Below are 17554 nucleotides of genomic sequence, written 5' to 3'. Positions count from 1 at the left end.
CTTTCCACATCATAGATTATTTACTCCTTGCTCTTCCAGATGTCAAGGTTTTCTCTGCTTTATCAATGTCATACTTCTTTCCCCACTCAAACGCCTCTTTAACCATATCTTACCGAGAGCATTCATTTTTTTCTCACTTCCACCGTTTCCTGAAGTATCACTTTTTCCACCTCTTCCCCAGCTTCTTTCAACATGAGTTATATTTTTCTTCCTTTCCTGAAAAACAAGTTTGGCTGTGCCTTTTTATTCTTTTCTCCAAATAACTTCCTTCTGTTTGCTCCTGCCTCTCATAATGAATGCTGTGTGAAAGTTTGCACCTCTTTCTTTCCCACAATACGGATTTCGCTCTCTCAACCATGCAATGAACTTTCCTCCTCTTGAAGCACCAGTTTTTCCCATTACACTTTTCCGTCACTTATTGTTTCCATGCCCAGGTTATTCCAGTCTGTCAACATATTTCCCCTTTTCAAATTTGACTGAATTTTCCTATTTAACATTTCTTCCCCAGTTCTGCAATCTAAACACTCACCCATTTGTCAGCAGACTGTACCAACAGTTGCTGCTTATTTACTGGGAAAATATTTAACACACTAAAGATACTGCCATGGCTAAATACTACAACGCCCTCACACATCAGATAAGCACAGATCACAAGTATCTCAAGAAATTTTAATTTTTAAGAATCTTGCAATTCATTTAAAAACAACCTTAAAATCCAGTAACTCTAATGGGAAAAATGCTTGAAATGGCAGTTTAGTTGATTCAGATGGCAATTCTATCAGAATAAAAAAATTTGCATCTACATTTGTACCAAAAATAAATAAGCATTATTGAAAAAAAGAATTAAAAATGAGTTACATCTAGTCCATTTTAAACAATTTAATAGGAGTATTTCCTGCAATGCTACATACAAGAAACTGTTTTAAATAATATTAATACAAACTAAGAAAAGTTAGAGAACCTGAAGTTAGAACGATTTCATCTTTTTCTCACATAATAGAAGACAAAATACATGTGATTCATTCAAACAACTCTATTACCATAACTGTAAGAAAAAGCTTAAATAAAAGTGTTTAAATGAGGGAGCTAAAAGTCAGGCATCTAAATCCATGTGTAGGCACTGAATAGCTGGTTTAATTTTCAGAATTGCAAACACTTTCAACTTCCACAGAGTTTAAGGTGATCGATACCTATAGAATTCCCATTAACACTTATCCACATAATTAATTCAATTCATCTGAGTAGGTCCATCAAATTAAAATGGAAGATTTATATGCATAAATCACATGACTAACGTTTACAGGATTACAACATATGCTGATATATGGATTTAGTTGTCTAATTTAAGTCTCAAAATTTAAAACTTTCAATCACAACATTTAAAATATGAGTTGTTTATTTAATTCTGCATCTAGGATGTATGTTATAGTCTTTAAAAACATATGCTGTGGGGAACTCCCACTAGATTTTAAAACAGAGCAATTAGCACATTTTTTCAAAGTGGCAACCAGAGTCCTCATGACCAATGTATTATTCGAAATATTGAGGTATACAAATAAGAGGAATCATTCAGAAGCAGTCGTTTTCCTTATTGACCATATTACTTCCACAGTTTGAAAGCAGAAATCCTGTTAGCAGAGATTTCTCCTTAGAAATGGATGACATAGCTGGCTCTGAAATTTTAGAAGTTTATGTAACTTCCTAAGTGCCTAAAAAGGAAACATAATCTTTTATAACCCAAGTTTTAATCAGGGATCAGTATTTACATTTGAATCAAAACCTCTAAATGCTTCATTAAAATCAGGATCCTGGCCATCACACCACCATTAATATCAGTTAGTTAAACACCTTTTCAGTTGCTAAATGAAAATACACTTTCCAACACAAGGAGTCTTAATCATTTATCCGTTATTATTGATCAGGTCAGTGTCACATTTTCTGTCTTTACTATGCTCTTGTTCTAATAAATCACAACAGCAAAATAATTAGGTTGCTCTTTTTAGCACAAAGAAAATGGGCTCAGTCCTGCAGACACTTTTCAAGTGTCTAATTTTATAAATGCCGATGGTCATATAAGTATACATAAAATAAAACTTGTGACGAAATGTTTAGACCATCAGGGTTCAAATCACTGTAACAGTTATTATTGATATCAAGTCTGCAATGGCCAGAGAACTACAGCACTGAAATTGCAAGATAAGAACATATCATCAACTAATCAGGTGATGTCTATGAAACTGAATTCATCTGAGGTCTACTAACCACTTCTGTGGTAAGATGAAAATATATACCCACTTTGTTCCTGGGAGGAAAAGACAAGGCAAGCCACTGAATAGGTCTTACCCTTTCTTCGTCACCACTGAATGAGCAATTAGAGATTGTTCTGGTTCACAATACAGGTAAGGAACTGTTCTTTTAAAAGACTGGATCTTTTAAAAATTTAAAACTTGATAAAGGATTGATTGTGTCATTGTGTCTACTCAGATGTTTTCATCCAGCTGTTTTCAGAGCAAAGGTCTCAAGTATCCTCCTAGTTCCATCTTACTTTTTACAAAACAAACCAAACTAAAATCATTAAGGCTGTTTTATATGTGTCAACTTGATTTACTTATGCCAGATGGAATAATCACTTTGAGAACCTTGAAGTGGAATGATCGGTCTTGTCAATATTCCTGGAAAAGTCATTGCATCCATTTGAATAATTAGTCTCCGACATCGCCATCTCTGTCACCTATGAGCCACAGAAAATGAAAACCTATAGCTAATAAGGCAGTTCCAAGCAGGTCTCCCAGTGCAGTAAGATAAGGGATAGAAAAACTGTCAGGATCTTTTCCTTTTTTCCAGAAGTGGTGTACCATCCAGTCAGCAATCCATAACAGAGTAAACACCTATGGAACATCAAACAACCAAAATCTGTATTACTGTCACTTAATTTACATTGAAAGGAAGTTAACAGTCAACATTATTGTCTCCTCAGTACTTAGCACCATTGTATACAACTGCTTTTGAAAAATATAAATAATTAATATGAATTAATTTCAGACTAAAACTCCCCACAACTAGAGACAGGGACACTTAGCCAACTTCCCTCAGTCAATCACATGCACAGGTAGAAGGAACACACTGACTCATTGATAGCATTCTTCACCCAGTCTACGCTTGAGGACTTCTGAAAACGGCAAGAAAAAGCAAAAACTCCAACCAAACGTGCACTTCTCACACAAGACATCATTCTGCACAGTGAGAGCACAAATGGGGCTTCGAGATCATTCAGAACCGACTGATGTGGCCCCAGATGAAAACACTCAACACAGGTGTGACTCTTGTTTCCACAGGTCTAGAACTGAGCTGAAATCAGACATGATATAAAGAATACCAGGTCAGATTAAGAACAGTTTCATCTGGATTGCATGAACTGCAAAAAATGGCATAGAAGCTACTTTTATGCATGAAATACCAACTCCAGCCCTTCTGTAATAAGGCACTCCTGCAATATATGTTATAAAATTGTCACTCCAGGCTGAATTTGTCGCAAAGTCAAAGATTTCATTCCCAACTGTGAATGTCTGAACATTCGAGAGGTTTGATCTTAATACCAAAGGTATGCATAATCATTAATCCCGTTTTAGAAAAGAATTCTTTTAATGTTGCACAGTTGTATGATAAGAGATTCCAGTTCAGTGGAATCACGTGGTGTGGCATGGCATGAGATGAAGGGAGAAAGGACCACGAACTGAGCTTGCATTTCTTGTCTCTTCTAAGGAGCTGCTTAAGATGAAATAAACACTATTTTATGTATTTTGAGTTAATCAGATCTTTAGGAAGGGTAAACTTAAGACAGTTACTATCATAATTAATTTTTTAAAAGTCTACTATGCACATTTAAAGGAATACGCAGTATCAAAAGTAGTAAAAGGTACAAAATTCACATTTGATTTAGTAAATGATCAATTACTGATATCAAAAGCATCTTTATTAATGCATGCACTCATTTACTGAAATACTGATAAGATGGTTGCAAGACATCTCTCCACAATACGAAATACAGTAAAATGAACGTCATATAAAGACTTGTGTTGAAAAAGTTTCTCAATTAATCTTTGCTTTGCAAAAAGATATGTTAAAATACAAGCCAGAATTTCAAATTAAAAAAAAGGGGGATGGGTGGGAGGAGTATTTGCTTAATGAAAAATGCATGGCTTATTTATATAAACATATCTTCTGAAAAGGGAACTGTGTAGTCTAAGCTAATTATGCAAGTTCTAGGTGTGCTGACTGGAATCCAAACAAATATATTTAAAACAGATGTTTTCTTTGGAAGACTATCAGATTCTTTGAGTCAGCTCCTTCTTCTAACAGAGACAAAGAGAGGCCTGTTTATAAAAGATACTGTACATTAACATCTCCTGCAGGATGTACACAGGAGACCCTGTAGCGCCCCACATCAACAATAGTTATGTATGTTCTATTAGAAGATGAGAGCATTAGTTCCAAGAATAATTTATAATGCGTTTATGTGATGCAACCTATTAGACATAGCATACACAGTTCAATTTAAATGACAGTTCAATTTTTGGCTTTTAAAAATTATGACATGAAAACCTTTAATTTGTCTATATATTTTCCACCCTAAAATAACCGACTTTTGGACTATTGTGAAAAATGGGTAGTTTGGAAGTGAAGTTTTGTGAACCTTCTCATATTAACTTACAGGTGCATAACACAAATTATAATAAACCTGGCTTCTCTAAGTAATAGGTAAAAAGTTATAGTACATTATATTGTGACGCTTATGGAAGTATATGACAGCAGATGAGACATACTACTTGCAGAATGAGACTGCAGTTCACCAGCTTGTATTTCAGTGAAGGAATAATGCTATCATCATGCATTTTCATGGCTGGAAACTCCCTGTCATTAAAGAATTATACAGATCAGTCTTTGGAAATGGTTACTGTGGTTTGGCCACAGTAGTTGGTGCTGCAAGATCAATGTCACTTAAATCTTTAATGAAATTTTACTTCTTATCAATGTTAAAAGGGGACGATCAAAGTAATCAATCAACTGTTATTTTAAATAAGCAAAAGGCCTACTATGAGTTTGCTGCTAATTGAAAGTAAGACAGTCCATGAATTTAAAGCAATAAGAAAAGTCAGTCACAAAGATCCATCAGAGGTAAAAAGAAGAGGAAAAATCATACAAAAGACATGACAAGAGTTGTTATTTTAAGTGGCACAACACATTTTCTGGGATTTATCAGTGACCTATACTTGTTTCAGCAAAATCACGCAGATGGCATAGCAGTACAAATACTGTGTACTTCTACTCTGCACTCATGCTATGAAGAAGAAAGCCTTCATACTTCAAATTGAAAACCAGCTGGTTTTGAGGGAAAAAATAAAGGGATCAACATTACAGAAAAGCCTAATGAGATAGTACAAAAAATGATCTGTTTAGCATGAAATGCTGTAGAAAAATGATAAGAAAAGCTTGTAAATATATGCAGAACAGTTTGAGATGTGAGCTAGTATTTTTAAATAATTTAATATACAGAGGAAGAGAACAATGAAGTGTTTTTTGCAAAAAAGAGATGAGGAGTAGTAGAATTATGAAACAGAGTCCTAGGAATTCTTCCAGACTAAAGAATTAAATAACCCTGAGGTTTAAGAAAGGTAAAAAAATAACTAAATATCTATATACATATAAAGATCTGTCTAAGAAAAGGGAGGCACTCTACAGTCACCGATCAAGAAAAAAAAGCCCAGAGCAAGGACTGCAAAAATACAGGCAACATTCCAGATCTGTTGATAATTTAAAAGGAAGATCATGCTAAGTTTTTACTCTTCTGGAAAAAATTACAATCAAAATTGAGGAAAATGAAACTGAAGACATCATCAGTTTTAGACTAACAAAATATGAAATAAGCATCCCAATAATCACTGATATTTTCTATTTATAAATGTGTATTTGTAAAAAGACTTATCACTCACATTGTCAAAAAGGTCCTCAGAAGACAGAAGCAGCAGAATATAGCAGTAAGAATGAGAGGGAGGGAGCAAGGGAAGGAGAGAGCAAGAGTGAAGTCTTTATCAAACCCTAATGATGAAGAATCTGAAAATAAGGAGTGTAAGTACATGTACCATTTTGTACAACAACGGACAGAAATAGAGAGCAATTCTCGATATTGAACTTTCTGATTCAAATTATGAATATCAGATTGAAACTGAAATTGAATATGAATGCTTAAATAAGAGTGAGCCTCACTATTTAAAGCTCAAATCTTATGATTGCAAGACTAGAAATGGGAACATTATACACTACAAAGCAGTTTTTTCGTTTGCTATTGGGCACAACATTTACTTTCATTCTTTACAGTTCAAATAACAAATTTAGCTAAAGAGAAGTTATTTTTAGTCTTTTGCATGTAGTAAGGACCCTAAAAGCTATCTGCATTTTCTCAGGTAATTAATTTGTCATGACTTCTGAAATGGGAAAAGAATGAAACTCTGTTATTTAAAATACAAATACATAACTCCATCCAAACATTCTTAATACTGTCTAAGCTTCCTATAACCTGATTGATATATTGCAGGATGTATGTGTTTTTATTGTTTCTTTCATCTGGGATGACCATATTTCATCAGTGAATGCATGTCAAATTCACAGTGATAAAAAGTATAACATTCAAATGCATAATATTTGTAAAGTGGATTTGAATCTTTCATGTTTATATTAGTTTATACATTAGTTGCTGTGATTAGTGAATCCCAACACCAAACTGGAAAGAGAAAGTTTAGGTTATATATTTGCATATGTTTTTTTCACACAGGCATTATCAAAATTCTACTATAAGCTTAATATGTAGAACCAAGACCTTTTAGCAGTTTATTTAGCATACCTTAGATGGACAGGATATTCTGCATGTTATTATTACTGCTGATTCACCTTAAACCATTTCCATGTGAAGGTGCATTACAAAATAGTTTCATTCTGTTACTTTAGATAGGAAACACAGATGCAAATAAGCTGTGGTAACCTCTTTTCAGATGTATTTTAATTCTGCTTTACTCTCAAACTTATATTAATTCAAAATTTACCTATAATGTAACCATGACAATATGTGGTAATTACAGCATAAGAACTCTTATAAATCTATGAAATTCAAAGGTAAGTTTATTTTTTTCAATTATGAGTGAAAAACCCCATTTAAGGATCTCTAAAAACTACTCTGACATCATTCTCACCAGATTTATGGTTTAGGTCTTCTAGTGGTTTTGACCCTTCATTAAGTTAATTTTTAAATTACATATTACATTTCTCAGATTTTAAATGGCTTTTGATGTCTTCATGTGAAACTAAGTAGTAACTGTAAAGCACTCGTAATAGATCTACCCTGAACTTACTTGCTGAATTTCCATCATCTACAGCCAGAATTCTGTAGTTGGTGAACTCTCGGAGTAGGGTCTACATACATTTTTCAAAAGAAATTTTTCTCCACTGTCTTCTCAGGTAGCATATCTGGTGTGTATCATGTCCACGGGAAAAAAGTCACTGTCTGGCTGCAAAGAAACCACTGAACAGCAACTTCTTTCTTGCTGTTGTTGTTCGTGTTGTAGCTAAGTGATATTAGCTACACTATGGTATCCAAGTACCCAGACAGCATAAAATAAATTTATGTAAGACTAAAACCTCATCTAAGTAAAAAAGAGGATACCATTTTAACTGAAGTTGTTTCTAAATCAATTTGATTACATTGATGTAATCTTGTGGGAACTTTTTTTTATTCCACAGTTTAAATCCAAATTCCTCAGACTGTCGTCTTGATTTCTTTGTAGCTTTGCCAGACACCCTGATTTGACCAAGACAGTCCTAATTTCAGGCTGTTTGCCAGCTGTCTGAATGAGGAGTGCAGCCCAGACCATGAAGTGTTCAGGTATGCTCAAGGTGCGCTAGCTGTAGCACAAGTCAGCGTGTCATGCTACATACATAAGCACTCCACACTCAGCCTTCTGGAGGCAAAAATGATATACCTCTGCTAATGACTTGGTAGGAGCGGGGCTTCTACCACAGACAGCAACATGCCTGGAAGTGAAAGAGCGGGTGATACCCACGTTCAGATCCCATTGAATCTGGCAAGTCTGCTTCTCACGCTGCAATGAAAAAGCAGTGAACATGCAGAACTGTCCAGGTTTGAACCTTAGTTTTCATATTTCCTTGAATCATGTAGTCTCTTTAGCAGTTACATGCTCTACATTTCGGAAGTAACCTTTCCTATTAGAAAAAGCAGTATTTAAAATGCATCAATATTTTCTCCTTAAACACAACCTTCCTTATTTCTCTGCGATGTACAGTATACCCCACGAGTTATTTTTCCACATTGAAGAGGCCCATACCACCATGAGAATCCTCACACTAGTGAGAAATACAAGATGTTTTTGATGTGAGCAGGAAGTCATTATGAGCACTGCTGAATTCTTAAGTTTTCTATTGCCTCAAACAGCCCTGAAGCACTGCAAAAGTTACTTCACAGCAGTATACATCTGACCTTCATTGGATAAGAAGGACTGCGTTTTGGAATTACTTATTTGCTTGGTAATAGCTCTGGGAATCTCCTATTGTTTGTTTATTCCCCGAGTCTTTCACGTAACTGTGTGCTCAGATTTGGTTAGGAGGTGTGAAAATTCCTCAGAGGGCATTTTACTGGCTCAGTGAGAACGTGAAGAACAGAGGCCGCCTTTGAGTGCTCAGAGCCCTGTGCCAGGACCGATGGCTTGGCAGTTCCAGTGCTGCTCTCATTCTACTGCAGGTTGACAAGACAGAGGATGAAACTTTGCTCAGTGCATAGCCTCATACAGTTAAAAAATACTTGTGCCTTTGTGAGGTATGAGAGGAAGACTGTTTTTCAATTAATATATTCTTTGTTGGTCAAACGCCAGAATGTAACTGCATGTAGCATACTGGTATGTGCTTGTGTGTGACTTGGTTTTCTAAAATTTTCAAGAAAAGAGTATTCCTCTTAAATAGAGGCCACTCACCAAATCCAAAACACATTTAAAATCAATATACTGGTTTTCATTAATGCACATTGGCTTGCCCAGATACTGTACGCTGCATTATGTGAAGTACCCTACATACTTACAGGGTATACCTTCCTCATAAATATTTTTTTTTTCCTCTGGTGCTGCCATTCATAAACACAGAACAGACTCTTCACTACAGAGCTAGTTCAGACCTTTTGAACTCAAGCCTAAAAGTTCTAGTCGAATGCAGATTAATATAAATATTTGTGCATTTTCCCCACCTTTATGAAATATAATTGTGAAATCCTAGCCCCACTAAAGTTAAAGGGAGTATAGCCTTAGATTTCAATAGAACCAATTTATAAATTTAATTGAAGAACATTTCAAGAATATGTATTTATTTAAAGGACAGAAACAACTGTACTATTAAAGGTAGGAAAATTAAAGTAAAAGAAAATAAAACACTTTCTGGGTTTTCTTAAGTCTAGAAACCCAGAACTGTTTTGTTCATAGAGAATCAGAGAGAATGCAGATCATAATATTGGCATATCTTAAATTCAATGATTTTTAGAAACAACTACATATTCAGTGAGACTGTACTTTGTTTTACTACACAGCGTATTTTTCATCAATAATAACTGAATCATACTATTTCTAATGTACATCATATCATATTAATTACTTCTTTCCCATAAATATTTCAATTAAATGACATGCTGGGGAGACAATATCTAAGAACAGGTAGGGAGAAGAGAGGAAAGAAGCTGGTAGGCATGGGTGGTGAAAAAACAAAAATAAAAAAATGAAAGTATCAGAATTGGATGAAAATGAAATTAACTATCTGATTGGAACTTCAGCAATAGTGTATAGAGCTTGCAATGCAAATAAATTCTGTTCTGTCACTTTGGGAAGAAGACTATTGACGTTTACAGGCAACCTGAAAAAGTCTTGTTAAAATGCGAAACAGAATTCATATATACGTTACAAATTTACTGTAGAGGTAATGTGGAATAGCATAAACTGACAGAGGAAGAGAGAAATATGAAAGTCATAATTAAAGTTTTTGTGTTAACATTTCCTTGATTTTTTTCAGCTTACTATAATATTCCAGTTCTACTTTTGTCATTTCCCTATCCCCTTCCTCTCCGTTTTAAACAAACACAAAGCTGGACAATCAGAAATAATAAACAGGTCTTGAAGTTAATTAACAATCTATTTCAGTCCACTGTAAATGTGTCATTAAATAATTTAACATCTTACAATAGTCACTTGAATTTTAAAGATAGAAAATTCACTTTGTTGCTGCTATTGTTTTTTAATTTAGCATTAATTTTTTAACATAGTGGAAAAAATATGAACAGGTGGTATATTGCCGTAATTATTATTAACTCTTACCTTTGGGAATCACTATGTTCTATTAAATTACCATCTACTACCTCAAACATAATTTTTGACATCATTTTCATATGCCTTCCACGCAAAGTGAAAATAAATGTGAAGTCCAATATATTATAAAAAAGGCCTAGAATGCAGATCTCTCACTGCTCAAAAGACTGTGAATGGATTTGTTTTGTTGATAATTTCAAAATGACAATAATTAGCTGTGAGGTTTTTCAGTTTTACAGCAGAATTGGAAAAGCTCTCATTGGGAGGACAAAAATATAAATGCATTCTGGAAAAATGAGATCAGTAGATGCTGGCTTATGCCAAAAGAAATGGCAACTTGAAAATTGTTCTTTACTATATCCAGGTGCATAGATGATGTCACTGAAAAAGGGAAGAGGAATGAGTACAAATATTTAAGTGTTTTCCTTGAGAAAGGAGAAACTTAAAAGCAAAACAATTGCAGTAGGGAAGTGCTTCAGACCAACAGGTAAATAAAATATGTTCAAGGTTTAAGGGTTAAAGCAAGAATCATCTCTCTGAAAATTTTAAATCTGCTCTAATTAGAGGTACACAAAACTACAATAAACACTACTAGAAAAATGCCAGAATAATTAAAATGGGGAAAAGAATCTATTAAATATTTTCAGAAAGTTTTAAAAAACATGGGGTTCCAAATTTTAAATCTGTCAAGACCCATGAGAAGTTATAGTGTGCAATACTGTTACTCAGTTTCAAAGTAAATACATCCCAAACTGCCTGTTATGGCTAAAGACAGAAGATAAAGAGGAAAAAATCATCTATAAAAGGGAGCAGGGGAAAAAAAAAAAAAAAAAAAAAAAAAGCTACATGTCTTCTTTATAGGTGAAAAATCAAGAAAATCAGGTGTGGCCTTCTGGTCTACAATGGAGATGCATGACTGCAAAACTGAATACTCTAATCAGACCTTGAATTTATAAAAATCAACTTTACACGTGTGTATGTGCCAATGCTGGGTCTGAATTAGTGTGATCTGAAAGCCCTGCCCTAATGCCTTAACTTGGTTTTCAGCTGAACTGCATTTCTCACGTCTTACCCTATCCTTTGCTGCTGAAGAAAAGGTTTGTATCCCTAAACATATTATGATTGCAGTTCTGTGAGCAGGAGGACTGTATGGATTTCATATGGATTTATGAATTCAGGCTGATTCCCATGTGAAATCTCTGACGTCTTATAATGGCTGAAATCACACTGCAGTCTTACCTTCAGCAGAGGCATTCACAAGGACTCTTTCTCCAACCTGTTTTTGTCAAGCTTATAGAAACTTAGTATCACTGAGAGAGCCGAGACTTAGAAAAACTTGACTGAAATGGGCCAAAGGATTCAAAAGTTATTAGAAAGGACGGCCAGACAGACAGAACAGACAGAGTGAAGGAACAGCATCATTTCCTCACAAAAACACATTATAAAACAAGTGGTAAGGCTGGAAACTAAGAATATTATGTAAGAGGAAAATGAAAAGTAATTTATAACTTTTAGTGTGGCATTCTCACTTGCAGAGGTTGGAATGTTACCAGTTATATTCTACCAAAAAAGTATAGAATTCTCATATGAAGTTAAAATAGTAACAGTTTTCAAAACCTAACTTTATTGAAATAGCAGCGTGATAAACACAGAAAGACAATTCAGAACATTAAAAATTATAATTTTTATTAAGGCTTGACTAATGATAATGTTGTTTGTATTTTAAAACTAAATTGGTCACATTTTTTGAAGCAGTATGTGTACTTAACTTATGGGTATTTCAACTGTATTTTTATTGTGTAACATGAACGGTCAATTTTTGTTTTTAAGGTACACGGAAACATTATAGTTACATGATAGTAACATTAAGTTTTAGCTGAAAATTGGCTGTGGATTTAATAAAAACATTTTGTTTTGTATTACTGATTTCTCTAAGTGAAATTATTTCACCTTAAGACATTGCTATTTCAAAAGACATCTTTCAAGAACTGCCCTTGCTAGGTGTGAACAGGCCACTAGGTAAGACCAGCCAAAATAATGTAACAATGTTTGACAATTAATGCAATTGTATAGTGATTGCTGTCAGACTAATTGCAACTTTAATTAATATTAAGAATGCACCATGCAATCCATAACAGGTACTGCATTTTTGACTATGTTAACTAAAACAGTAATGTGAACCACTTTAGGAGATTTCTTTGAGAGTTTTCCTTGATGGATTCATTATTCACAAATGCTACTTTTCCTTCTCTCCATCTCCCCAGGGGAGGTTTAGATGCAATGGTTCCAAGAAGCATGTGAAAGAGAAAGCGCAAGATGCATGACTGGGAAATAACGCAGTCAAGTGTCTTCTGAAAAGCACTCGCAATACAGATACACCTGTGTAAGCTGTATACGTGTGGAGATAATTAGTTACTTCAAAATTGTGCTGAAAGCTTGATTAACCCATACCTTCTTGGACTATTCATGAGATTTCAGAAATCAGATAAAACATGATTTTGTTCAAGAACTTGATTTTGTACAAGCATTTTCAAGTTGTACTTGTTCTTACCTGTAGCAGAGCTGCAAGCAAATATACTGCTATAAAGATAGGAGTTAAGGAAGTGTGGCCACTTTTCATTAAGTGGATAGTGTACAAGAAAATCAGGTGTCCAGGAATCACCAAAAGAAGCAGAACTTGGGCTGATTTGTTATTTACACCTACAATTAAAAAAATCCAAATTTCAGTTAAGCTCTTCAATTACTATATCAGATTTTTATCATTTTTAATATAAAAAGCAGTTTTGGAATTCCACAGCATTGGCTATTGTGGAACAGCAGGCATTATTTTGTGCTAAAAGACTCCTTGAAGATTTTCACAGGGGGGGAAAAAAAGCCACCCCTAGTGTCTGCCAGAAAGTTAAGCAGGGCCCTTCCAGAAGAGGGTGCAAACTGTCTGCTTTCATTCTGTACTCATGTAATATCATCTACCTTTTTTGAGCTGCAGTGACCTCCTAAAGCCTTCCTAGGAAAGAGGACGTTTCGGACACCATATTCAAGGCATCCTCAAAAGTACCTTATATTTCTAAAAATTAATCCCACATTTACAATTTTCTCATCTGTTCCAATTAATTTCATAAATATGAAAGTGTAATACGTGCTGTTGACGCATCACGTTTCACCACAGTCACTATATTATTAGGAAAGGGGGCAATACAGGGGAGGAAGAAGCTGTGAAGCAAGAATCTAGAAAGAAAATGGCAAATGGGACACGGAAAGCATGGACTTGGCTTAGTAATAATGTTAGATATAAAGTTTGATCCTAACAGGAGATTGGTTTGAACTTCTGGAGTTAAATGACAAAGGTTAGCAGCAGGTAAACAAGCTAAGGAAAGATGAAGGTTGAAATCCTTCTGAGTGGGTATCATCAGTGTCCCGCCTCATCAGTCCCCATCTTTGACCCAGGGTTACACCTTTCTCTGTGTTCCTCTCTATGCACTGCCTCCTGCAGGGAGTTCCCTGTGATTCCCACAGGCAAACAGCTGCAGGCAAAGGAAACTGCCAAGCCTCTGCTGCCTTTGAATTGCATACAGGTTCAGGTTGGTGCTCTTTCTCACTGGGGGTACAGTCTGGCATACAGGGGGAAAAAGAGGAGACATGAGACAGTAGTTTTAACAAGTAATACTGATACGTACCTGTACCATAATAGGTTCTGCATGGATAATAGCAACCCTTGGCTTCTTCTGGCAGTTCTCCAGGAATGCTATGCAAATGGAGGTAGGTAGAAATTCTGCTAGCTTGAATTGCTACTAGATTACCACCAATACCTGAAATACAAAAGGGAACAACTGGTAAATTTTCAACTATTTTTTTCCTCTAGTAGGCAATATTTTTGCAAATTTACCAGCTTCCTCTATGTTTACCAGAGTCTCCTACATACAAAAGTCAAAAAGAGAAACATCTTTAGAATGTATATTAGTTATAGACAGGCTAACACCAAGCACTAAAATAAGTCAAAAAACTTGGGCTACAGTTTGGTGTATCACTGGATATTTGGAATATCCACACTGGAAATTTGGATATTTGGAGATTGGTTTTAATTCATGGTAAGTGCAAAAGATTCCTCCAAAAGGTTCAATCTGATATTTTCTTATAGGTGAAGCTCCCTTGTATTGCTCCCTCTTCTTTGGAAATCCCTCTTGGAACAATAGAAGTACTACATAATTGTGCCATTGCTGGATTACCTTCCTAGGTCAGTATTGCTGGCAAGTATAAATAACGCAAAGCAGATGCACTCACTACCACAAGCATAAATGCAGATTTCACACACAGAATCACAGGGCTGGAAAAGACTTCAAGAGCTAATCTATCCATTCCCCTTTGCCACAGAGCAGGATTAACTATAATCTTCTGCCATTCATAATTCAGGTTGAAAGGACAAGTGTCTGAATAACTGATTTTTAAAAGCATGATAGTGACAGAGATTCTACCTTCTCTGTGACAACTGTTGATACACTTCCCATTATAAAAAAGATTTCTATGAAACGAACCACCCTACAGTGCAAAGAGAAGTGGCTGGCATCGTTACAAGGCCACTGTCTACAATCTTTGAAAAGTCATGGACATCAGGGGATATCCCTGACGACTGGAAGAAGGCAAATGTCACATCCATCTTCAGCAAAGCATTTGACAGTTTCCCACAGCTTCCTCCTAGGCAAGTTACAGGCTGGATGGGTAGTTTGTGAGATGAGTAGGAAATTGGCTAACAGGTCTCACTCAGAGGGTGGTGATCAATGGTTTTTGCTCGGCCTGGCAGGCTGCCACAAGTGGGATCCCCCAGGGATTGATACTGGGCCCCATACTGTTCAACATCTTCAAAAATTACCTGGATGATGGGATTGAAAGAACCTTCACCAAGTTTGCTGATGACACTAAACTGGGTGGTGAGGTGGACACATCAGAAGGGAGAGCTGTCTTATGGAGAGACCTGGACAGGCTGGAAGAGGAGGCTAGCAAGAACAGTATGAAGTTTAAAAAAGACAAGTGCAAAGTCCTTCACCTGGGACAACATAACCAAAAAGCCCAGTACAGGCTAGGATCTGTGTGGCTGGGGAGCAGCCTTGCTGAAAGCGACCTGGGGGTCCTGGTGGAAGAGATGAACATGAGTCAGCAGTGTGTGGCTGCAGCAACGAAGGCAAATCCGATCCTGGGCTGCATCCATCTCTACTTGCAGAGATAGAGACATGATCATCCCACTCTACTCAGTGCTTGTCAGGCTGCACCTGGAGTACTGTGTCCAATTCTGCTCCCCACAATTCAAGAAAAATGTGGACAGACTGGAGAAGGTCGAAAGGAGAGCCATGAAGATGATCAAAGGGCTGGAGAACCTGCCCTATAAGGAAAGACTGAAGGAGTTGGGTCTTTTCTCCCTGGAGAAGAGAGAGCTCAGGGGAGACCTCATCACAGTTTTCCAGTATTCAAAGGGCAGCTACAAAGAGGATGGAGGCTCTCTTTTCACAGGGAGACATGTGAAGAGGACAAGGGGCAATGGGTACAGGATGCACCAGAAGAGGTTTCATCTCAATATAAGAAAGAAATTTTTTGCAGTGAGAACAATCATTCACTGGAACAACCACCCTAGGGACATGGTGGAATCCCCTTCACTGGAGGTTTTCAACATGTGGCTGGACAGGGTGCTGGATAATCTCATCTAGGCTCCCTTTCCCACAAAAGGTTGGACCAGATGATCTTTTGAGTTCCCTTCCAACCTAGGCTGTTCTATGAATTTTTACTTCAATGAACAGAAAACTAAACCAGCTTTTTACACCTACATTACAGAACACAGTGGAGCTAGCATAAAATTTTCCAATTGTTATTAGACTCTGGAGTTGCCTACTTGCGTATCAAGCATATACTTTTTTTTTTCCCCCCAGATGCTTTACATAGCAATGGGCTGCTCTGAGAAGATATGATTAGGCAGAAGTAACACAGATCTTGTCCCTGCTTTGGAAGGAGAAAGTCCTTGTTTATTGTAGTTGAACCGATTTGTTTATCTGATGCTAGGGCTTTGTTTGGTTGCAGAACAAATATCTGTGGTCACTAGAAGAGTCTATTTGCCACATTTTTTTGGTGAGTATTGAGTGGTTAAGACAAAGATCTAATACTGAGAACTCAAAGATTTCCTGCCTCACCATTGCTTAAAGACAATTAATGGCAGAACCTAAGAAGGAAGTAGGACTTTTAAGCAAAAAGCTTCAAATACAAATCAGGAAATGAGATATTAGGAAAAAATCATGGAGTTGGCAGAAAGGACTGTTTATCAAATTTACCTGCATCTTCCCAGTCAGAAGATACAGGAACAAAATATGAACTACCAAAAGGTTGAGTCAATCTTCGCAAAGAAAATTAAAACAACAGTAGCTTTTTTTCAGACAAACTACAGAAAGAGAAGTAAAATAAGGGATTTATATAAACTACAAAAGGGGTTTAAACAGATTTAAAAAAATCTAGAGTAGGGTCCAAAGTCTGTCTTTTGATTGAGAACAATAAGTTTGAGACTTATGACTAATTAGAGTAAGGTACAGAAAGGGAGGAAGAAATAAAATAAAGGATCAATGCACTACATTTGGATGGGGATCAGATAATTTTTGTGACTGAATTATGAAAAAGCTGTTATGTAAAACTGCTTAATAAAGCTACAAAGCTGGGGATGGTGCCATATGACTAGAAAATATGAAACAGTTTCTGCTTAAATAAGAGGGGATAAAAGCAGTCTGGGTAATTACAAGCAGGCTAACAACTGCAATAACTGATACATTCAAAACAATATTAAAAGAAAAAATTACTAAACTCTTGTCTCACTATCCCTATCTATTATAGCACTATGAGAAGAAATAAAAGATAGAAGTAAATAGGGCTGTTTTTCAAGGTATGCTTTGAGGTTTGTAGCAATGCTACCATAAACCATGTTGGTACAAAAAAACAGATTTCAAATGTTTCCTAGGATGCATGCAATTTCCTCTTGTGACTGATAATTACCTGCTTCAACAAATTCAGACAATAAGAAATACGGTAGATGATCTGGACCTCTTCCCCTAATTAATAAAAAAGGAAACTGAGTGAGAGAAATTAATTAAGGAAAATGGAAATTTGCCCATTTGAAATGGGAA

General features: G+C 35.9%; 1 protein-coding gene across 5 annotated transcripts in view; it reads right to left on the bottom strand.

Moving 5' to 3' along the window:
* Nucleotides 1–864: 864 nt before the first annotated feature.
* The window catches only part of SLC41A2 (solute carrier family 41 member 2), a 57883-nt gene continuing 41193 nt past the window's right edge, over nucleotides 865–17554 (bottom strand). For all 5 annotated transcript variants that reach the window (XM_087766214.1, XM_087766213.1, XM_087766216.1 and 2 more), the window contains 3 exons: nucleotides 14081–14212; nucleotides 12958–13106; nucleotides 865–2888 (listed from right to left, as the gene is read on the bottom strand). In XM_087766214.1, the coding sequence (XP_087622340.1) occupies nucleotides 2703–2888; nucleotides 12958–13106; nucleotides 14081–14212 (467 nt within the window). In that variant the 3' untranslated portion in view covers nucleotides 865–2702. The remainder of the gene's footprint in view (nucleotides 2889–12957; nucleotides 13107–14080; nucleotides 14213–17554) is intronic.

The sequence above is a fragment of the Nipponia nippon genome, unplaced genomic scaffold, assembly GCF_047370975.1.
Source record: "Nipponia nippon isolate SJK-2023a ecotype South Korea unplaced genomic scaffold, ASM4737097v1 scaffold_3, whole genome shotgun sequence".
Taxonomy (NCBI): Eukaryota; Metazoa; Chordata; class Aves; order Pelecaniformes; family Threskiornithidae; genus Nipponia; species Nipponia nippon.
The sequence above is the reverse complement of the archived record's forward strand: the minus strand, read 5'-3'. Positions and strand labels throughout refer to the sequence as shown.